At 37.8% G+C, this 8,599-nt stretch overlaps 1 protein-coding gene across 3 annotated transcripts in view; it reads left to right on the forward strand.

Moving 5' to 3' along the window:
* The window catches only part of LOC111709702 (epidermal growth factor receptor), a 61,473-nt gene extending 53,087 nt beyond the window's left edge, over positions 1–8,386 (forward strand). For 2 of the 3 annotated variants that reach the window (XM_023483572.1, XM_023483570.1), the window contains exons 7-12: positions 2,390–4,939; positions 5,054–5,286; positions 5,366–5,475; positions 5,733–6,020; positions 6,646–6,737; positions 7,727–8,386. In XM_023483572.1, coding sequence (XP_023339340.1) covers positions 2,390–4,939; positions 5,054–5,286; positions 5,366–5,475; positions 5,733–6,020; positions 6,646–6,737; positions 7,727–7,996 — 3,543 coding nt within the window. In that variant the 3' untranslated portion in view covers positions 7,997–8,386. The remainder of the gene's footprint in view (positions 1–2,389; positions 4,940–5,053; positions 5,287–5,365; positions 5,476–5,732; positions 6,021–6,645; positions 6,738–7,726) is intronic. The other variant, XM_023483571.1, reaches the window with a different exon arrangement.
* Positions 8,387–8,599: the final 213 nt, after the last annotated feature.

An 8,599-nucleotide genomic window follows, 5' to 3' on the forward strand; every position in this document is an offset into this window, starting at 1 on the left:
GAATTATGAAATCCCACCTCTTTGGTACTAGGTTATCTCCAACCCCCCTTGCACTTGCGCTGTTAAAATCCCTTTGCTTTTTGATTATATAGTCAATTATCTTAATTGTTTTTTGTCATAAAACTTTTTCAATTATTTTTAATAACAATTGAGCTTTTTAAGTGATATACTCACTACCTTAATATAAAATGAAAATGGTCTTTAAGTCAGTTATCATTTTATTTTATTTCAATTAAAAGAATTATTCCGTACTACTTCTGTTTAATATCAAAACAACTAAAAATGAATGAAATCAAATTTTGAAAGAGTTATTAAGCTTCGGTTGTTAACTATTAAAGGTAGAAAAACAATCATGAATGGCGTTTATTAGTACTGAATACAAGTATAAAATATCCCTTCCGAATTCAAGTTTGTAATTCTTAAGAATGGTGTTGTTTTAAGGTTCCAAGAGTAAGGTTTAGGTTGATACCCTGAGTAGAGTCTTCGTAAGTGTTAAGGAACCCCGGAGTAAGGTTTAGGTTGATACCCTGAGTAAAGTCTTGGTATGTGTTAAGTAACCCGAAGTAAGGTTTAGGTTGATACCCTGAGTAGAGTCTTGGTATGTGTTCAGTAACCCGGAGTAAGGTTTAGGTTGATACCCTGAGTAGAGTCTTGTTATGTGTTAAGTAACCCGGAGTAAGGTTTATGTTGATACCCTGAGTAGAGTATTGGTGTTTATTAAGTAACCCGGAGTAAGGTTTATGTTGATACCTTGAGTAGAGTATTGGTGTTTATTAAGTAACCCGGAGTAAGGTTTATGTTGATACCCTGAGTAGAGTATTGGTGTTTATTAAGTAACCAGTAGTAAGGTTTCTAGATAGATACCTGTACCCTGAATAGAGTTTTGGTAAGATTTGGGATGTTATCAGGAGTAGAGTATTAGTATGTTTTAAGTAGTCAGGAGTAAGATTTAGTCTGATACCCTGAGTAAAAAATTGGTATTTATTGAGTTACCCGGAGTAAGATTTAGGCTGATACCCTGAGTAAAGAATTGGTTTTATTGAGTAACCCGGAGTAAGGTTTAGGCTGATACCCTGAGTAAAGATTGGTTTTATTGAGTAACCCGGAGTAAGGTTTAGGCTGATACCCTGAGTAAAGTATTGGTTTTATTGAGTAACCCGGAGTAAGGTTTAGGCTGATACCCTGAGTAAAGAATTTGTATTTATTGAGTTACCCGGAGTAAGGTTTAGGCTGATACCCTGAGCCTTGGTATATATTGAGTAACCCGGAGTAAGGTTTGGGATGGATGAATTTACAATTTAGGTTCCGCGTAAAATGTTTATTATCTAGGTATAAAAAGTATTTACTAGGGAACTGAGGTAAACATGAAAAGTAAATTTTATGCCTGCCATGAAAACAGGTTGCCAAATTTTTACTGGAGAAATATGTTGAGAGTAATAAAATGTATTGGCGCATTTATACGCTAAACAAATACTAAACTAAATCTTAGATTTTTTTACACAATATATGAAACATAAACAAATATTGTTGTACATGTTTACAAATATTGTTGTACATTTTTACAAATATTGTCCATGAATACACACTTACATCAAATAAATGAAGCGCACATTCCATGATTTTCTTTGGTATTACAGTCAACCCTCTGATGTTATGTAATAATCCTATATTTATTAGCTCTTAAGCTCAGTATTTTTCACTGGATTAACTTAACAAACTGCCCGTCCTATTACTGCCTATCTGCTTGAATCTGAATTGCTTGAATTAACCATAATATGCCTTGATGCAGCTCAAGAACGTTGTAAAGTCAGGAATTATCTTGCGATTTATAAAACACTGGTTTTAAATTTCTCTGCTAAAATATTCTTCCATTTATTTTAGTTTTCTTTATATGTTTAAGATTATACTTTCGGAACGTTCTTGTATTTTCAAGCTATTTCCCTACACTTAGTTTTCTTGGCATTTGTTATGGAGTGCTGGGAGTTAATTTTTGTTTTCTTTATGATAGTTCCCTGAATTTTAGTCTTCTTGGTGAATGTATTTGGTATGGATGTGTTATGTGGTTTGATTACTAGCAATCAGTGTATCATACATCATGTTTCTTACAGAGAGGTTTTCCAGATCGGGAATCATTAGTACCGTGCAGTCCTGCAGGCCTGAGCTCTGTAAATGTGTTTTGAAGGATAATACCCAATATTATGGGAGATTATACTCTTGTGTGTATAGAGAGAGAGAGAGGGGGGGGAGAAACTTTCTTCATATGTCCCTCTCTATATACCTGCAAAAAGTATAGGAATGCAGGGGGGGGGGGGGGGGATGGAACCCTTTATTCTGTAGATAAGAATATAAATGTATATTTGTTGATTGCTAATCCTAGAATATATTTTAGGCTGTAGATGGAGAATGTGTACCCTGTGATGGACCTTGTCCTAAAACCTGCACCTTCAGTGATATCATCCATCAGGGGAACATTATTCATGCTGGGAATATAAACAGTTTTATCAACTGTACTGTTGTTGAGGGTAGCCTCACTATCCTCGACTCAACCTTCAACGGGTTCCAGCAGATCTACTCAAACTTCACCTTCGGTCCCAGGCACCCCGCCATGGACCCCTCCAAGCTCGAGGTGTTCAGCACACTCAGGGAGGTCACTGGGTTCATTAACATACAGGCGCATCATCCCAGGTTTACTAATCTCAGTGCCTTTAGAAACCTAGAGATTGTCGGCGGACGACATTTGACAGAATATTTCTCCTCGCTGTATATCGTGAAAACCTCGTTGGAATCTCTGGACCTGAGATCCCTCAGAAAAATTCGTTCCGGCGGGGTTTCTATTCTCGAGAATAATGATCTCTGTTACGCTGAAAACATAAATTGGCAAAGAATTATGAAATCTCCTCAGCACAACACTCTACTACAGAACAACAAGGCCCCGGAGCAGTGTATCATTGAAAAGAAACAATGCGACGATCAGTGTACAGAGGACGGATGTTGGGGCCCAGGAAACAAACTCTGCCTCTCTTGTAAAACCTTCCAGGTTGGAGAGGAGTGTGTCGGATCATGTGATGCCAACCAAGGACTCTTTCAGTCCCCCGGGGACCGTCAATGCATGAAATGTGACCAGGAGTGTGACCTGACATGTACAGGAGCAGGACCGGGCAACTGTCACAAGTGTAAACATGTCAAGGACGGTCCGTTCTGTGTTGAGAAGTGTCCCTTGAGTAAGTACAACAACTCCTACGGAGAGTGTCAGGACTGTCACAGGAACTGTGTGGGAGGATGTAAAGGTCCCGCCAACAACATCGGTGCTCTGGGTTGTAACAGTTGTGACAAGGCAATCATTAATCCTGAACTAGAAGTTATACAATGTTTACATGAGAGTGAGGTATGTCCTGAAGGATATTTCTACGAATGGCTTGGTCCTGAAGGCCAAGGAAAGCTCAAGGCTCTGTCTGGAAAAGCTCTGTGTCGTCCCTGCCATCCCCTGTGTAAACGGTGTAACGGATATGGATTCCATGAGGATGTGTGTCAGGAGTGCAAGGGGTTTAGTCAGGATCAACAATGTGTTCAAGAGTGTAGCAGTGACTACTTTGCTGATCAGGAACGGAAGAAATGTGTTCCATGTGCCCGAGAATGCCGAGGTTGTATTGGACCCAGCTCTGCTCAATGCAAGGCCTGTAAGAACTACAAGGTTTACCTCAATGGTGGATACGCCCCAGATTCAGAAACCACGCCTTTCAACTGTACAGAATCGTGTACTGGCGCCCATCCGTACAAGAACTTCCCAGAGAACTCAGCGGGTGTACCCGGAGATCCGTTTTGTTCTGTTGAACCATCCCTGAGCGGTGGAGTACCTCTATCTGCTGAGAACTCTATACCTGCTATTATAGGTGGGATAATTGGATGCATTGTTCTCCTAGGCATCTTTCTTTCCGTCTTTGGATATCAGTGGAGACAGCGGGCTCGGGCTAAAGAAAATACTGCTAAAATGACGATGGTTATGACAGGTTACGAGGATAATGAGCCCCTGCGACCCACTAACATTAAGCCTAATCTTGCCAAGCTCAGAATCGTGAAGGAAGCAGAGTTGAGAAAAGGAGGAATTCTGGGATACGGAGCTTTTGGAACAGTGTATAAGGGGGTTTGGGTCCCTGAAGGAGAGAATGTTAAGATACCAGTTGCTATCAAGGTTCTGAGAGAGGGGACTGGAAATAATGCAAGCAAAGAAATTCTTGAAGAAGCTTACATAATGGCGAGTGTGGAACATCAAAACCTTCTCCAACTATTGGCAGTTTGTATGACAAGCCAAATGATGCTTGTCACTCAATTGATGCCTCTTGGATGCCTACTTGACTATGTGAGGAATAACAAAGATAAGATTGGTTCTAAGCCTCTTCTAAACTGGTGCACCCAGATAGCACGTGGTATGGCATATCTTGAGGAGAGACGACTAGTTCACCGAGATCTAGCTGCTAGAAATGTTTTGGTTCAAACCCCGTCCTGCGTTAAAATCACCGACTTTGGTCTGGCAAAACTGCTGGATATAAATGAGGATGAATATAAAGCTACAGGTGGTAAGATGCCGATTAAATGGTTGGCACTGGAATGCATCCAACAGAGGGTTTTCACTCATAAAAGTGATGTATGGGCGTTCGGAGTCACGGTCTGGGAATTACTGACATATGGAGGTCGTCCTTACGAGAACGTTCCTGCCAGGGATGTCCCCGACCTCCTGGACAAAGGAGAGAGATTGCCCCAGCCTCCTATTTGTACAATTGACGTGTATATGATCATGATAAAGTGCTGGATGCTAGATGCGGACAGCAGGCCTGGGTTTAAGGAGCTGGCGGAGGAGTTTGCTAAGATGTCTCGGGATCCAGGCAGGTTTCTGGTCATACCTGGAGACAAGCTCATGAGACTACCTTCATACACTACTCAGGTAAAAATCCTATTCAAAATTATTATTTTATATCTTTTTTGTTTGTTTTCTAAGAATTTTAAACTCTATTTTTTAAATTTAACATTAGTTTAACTTAATTTTTACATACTCCAGGATGAGAAGGAGTTAATCAGAAACCTCTCCTCCGCTATCGGAGGCAATGAGATTGTGATGGTTGCTGAGGAGTACCTGAACCCTGGGAGGGTGGCCAGCACCAACACCCTCAACACCCCTGTAGATACACCCCTCCCCTCCACCCCCACACAGAAATTTTTCCCGCCAAATTTGCCTCCGCCCCCCTATTCCTCACAGTCCGGCCTAGTTGGGACAACTCACAGAAGTTCCAGGTAATATAAAAATGAAAGAAAAAAATCAAATTTATGAAATTATTATAAATTGCGGATTTTCTAATCTCTGCTTTTTTAGATATGGCTCAACGCCGGGCGTGAATGATGCATTTTCAACTCTTGGATCCAGAAGTCTCAGATATGGATCAACATTTTTCAGTCAATCCTGTGATCCCCTTAAACTACTCGGTGAGTCGGTAGTAGTGACTTGATGTCTTAATTATCTCTTTTCCAAGTTTTTGTTTAATTTATCTAGATAATTAATGAGTTAATTTCTACGGTTTGTATTAGATATACCCTCCCTTAGTATTAGAGACTCTTTTACCAACAATTTTCCGTTTTAAAGCTTTAATTACAGGCTCTGCTAATTAGACAATTCCACAAAGTTTGAGTTTTGACACTTGATAAATATATTTTTTAGTTAAAAAGAAATTTTCTTCTTTCAGAGGACGACCCCGACGGTATGCCAGGACATTCTGGGTACCCCAGCGGAAGTATGTACAATACGACCAGGTCCACCGCCACCAGCCGATCTAACGGCCGGCAACACAAACCTCGGCCGCCGAATGTTGCGCTTCCTGTCGACTCCGACGATTACCTAGTCCCGTCCCCCCAGTCACCGCCCCCTGCCACGCCCAACACCATCAACAACAATAAGAATCCCTACATGGATTTGATCTCTGATGGGAAGAGCGGGATGTTTGTTTACCCTCCTCCGTATCCGTACATGCCGGGTAGGTTGCAGTACACTTTTAATATTCTTCATAGAGATACCCTATAGTTGATATCTTTGTTTTCCTATCTTAAAATTTATCATTTTCAATCGCTGGTTCACTATATAGTATCATATGTATTTTGTAGCATAGACAAGGAAGGCATTTGACAGGATTTAGCCATTTTAATTTAGGAAAACAACAAATCTTGAATGTTACTCAGATAAAGGTTTGCTTAAAATTATGTCGCCAGTCCTCCCTTCAAACTTGAAGATTTTCTATTTTTTTAATCTCGAATATTTTATGATCTTGAGTTGAAGAATTGAACATGTATTTTCTTTTTATCACAGGGTGCTCAGACAACTTTCCACTTCTTGTAAACAATATGAAATTATATCTAATTTTTTATAGTTACTTTATTTCTATTATTTTTACTACTGTCGTTAAGTATTTTGGATCACCCTGGTATATTGAAGTCCAGATACTCGTTTTAACTTGTTTAAAGGTTTTAAATTTTTATCCATTTTAATCTTGATTTAAGGTGGGGGGTGGGCGGTTGGGGACTATACACACTGATATAAAATATTCATTTTCTCCTTTAGTTTTTGATAAATATATATAAGGATTGATTTTATGAATTATTTAGAAGATTTTCACACGAACTACGGTCGACTGGTCCTACCTGACTTTATTCCTCACGGGATGGTTAGCATGGACAATCCAGAGTATATTCTACAGGTAAATATTTAAATATTGGAATTTTGTAGCTATTTTTTATTTAGATATTTAGATGTTTTGGTAAATATAAACATAGATATTAAGGTTTAAATATTAAATATCTAGATACTTGGGTAAATATTTAGATAATTAGATAAATATCTAGATATTGAGTTGAATATTTAGATATTTAGATGTTTTAGATATTTAGGTAAATATTGAGATATTTAATAAAATATCGAGATATTTAAGAAAATATCGAGATATTTAAGGAAACATTCAGATATTTATGTATATATTTATATATTTCAGTAAAGGTTTAGATATTTAGGTAAATATTTAAATATTTAGGTATTTAAATAAATATTTAGCTAATTTAGCTATCTAAGTAAATATTCAGATATTTCGGTGTTGTTAATATCAAAATAATTGCCTGAAATTGAATACCTTTGGCGTTAATTAGCACTGAGTAAATAGAACTTATTACTCATAATTTGGTGCAGATAGTTTAGCTAATTATCTTCTTATCTAAAAAAGCATCTGAAGCACTTAGCAAATCATTTTTTATCTTTAATATTTTATTATTTAACTAAAATCTCGGCTGATAAGAATTTACTGGAACAGGGTGTCAAAATAAATATCATTTTTATATTGTCTTTTCCCTTTGTTTTTTAGCAGTCAGGGTTACCCAAACCTGATGAGACTTCAGAGACGACTGTTTTAATCTCAATCAGAACATATCATTTGTCTTTAAAGACAATTAATTAAACTGTTAGATTGTTATATTAAATTCTAGCGTTTCAGGTTGTTTTTAAAGTTTCATCCTTTATGGGTAACCCCCATTCCTTTACATATGTCCTTTTCAAAAAAAAAGACTTAACAACCTTTCTCATACACTTTTTTTAGTTAATTGGCTGTAGTAAATTTTGTGTTGTTGCTTGGTTCCCATGTTTATGTTACTATAATGACTAATTTAGATTTCTTTTTTTAAACAATTCTTTTTTTTTCAGGAGTCAAAGCGACGTGGAATGTCTAATTACCAAACCCTGGGTATTCCAATAGTACCCTCCCCTACCTCCTCCCTGCCTGCCCCGCCCTACACCTCTCTATCCAGCACTGGCTCCTCGCACACCAACCAGACAGGGCTCAACGGAGCTATCTCCGGGAGTAACCCGCGAAGCTCCGACGGAGAATCCGATCATGAATACTATAACGATCTGGAGAGGTTGCAACGGGAGATGCAACCGTTGCACCAACCCCGAAATGAAACGACAGTTTAGATGTCGAGGGATTAAACAATGAACCGACGCTAGTGCGTCACTAAAAAGTGCCTTTTAATCTTTCAAAGATAGTGAATAACGGAAGTTTGATACTTTTTTCAAAAGTTTTTGTCATCTCCGTATGAACTACCAATGGCAGGCGAAAACCTGCCTTTAAAAAGCTGTGATATTTAAGATTATTTTTAGCTCAAACATGTTCTTCAGTATTTATACTTTATAATGTTTCCAACGTAGCGTAGTGCCATATAGATACTATAGGCAGTTTATTCAGACAATTTACATGCAGACTCTCCTCATCATGTTTTAGAGAGGATTTATCTAAACAAATACTATCGTTTTGTTCATAGTTATTCTATTCATATATAGTAAATAAATGTTAGATACATTAAATTCTTGTTTATTTTTTGTACCTTCTTGTAACTAAATGGATTATTCGCACAAACTATTTTTTAAAATTGCAATCATTTAGAAATCAAGGGGTAATTAATTCTCTTTTCAAAGTTGGTATTTTAGGCAATAATTTAGATATTTCTTAAAATACAGGGTTAACAACAAAGTATGCGAATTCAGAAACAGCTGTTGAAGTGAATATCATTTATTTAG

Source organism: Eurytemora carolleeae, unplaced genomic scaffold (genome assembly GCF_000591075.1).
Source record: "Eurytemora carolleeae unplaced genomic scaffold, Eaff_2.0 scaffold568, whole genome shotgun sequence".
Classification (NCBI taxonomy): Eukaryota; Metazoa; Arthropoda; class Copepoda; order Calanoida; family Temoridae; genus Eurytemora; species Eurytemora carolleeae.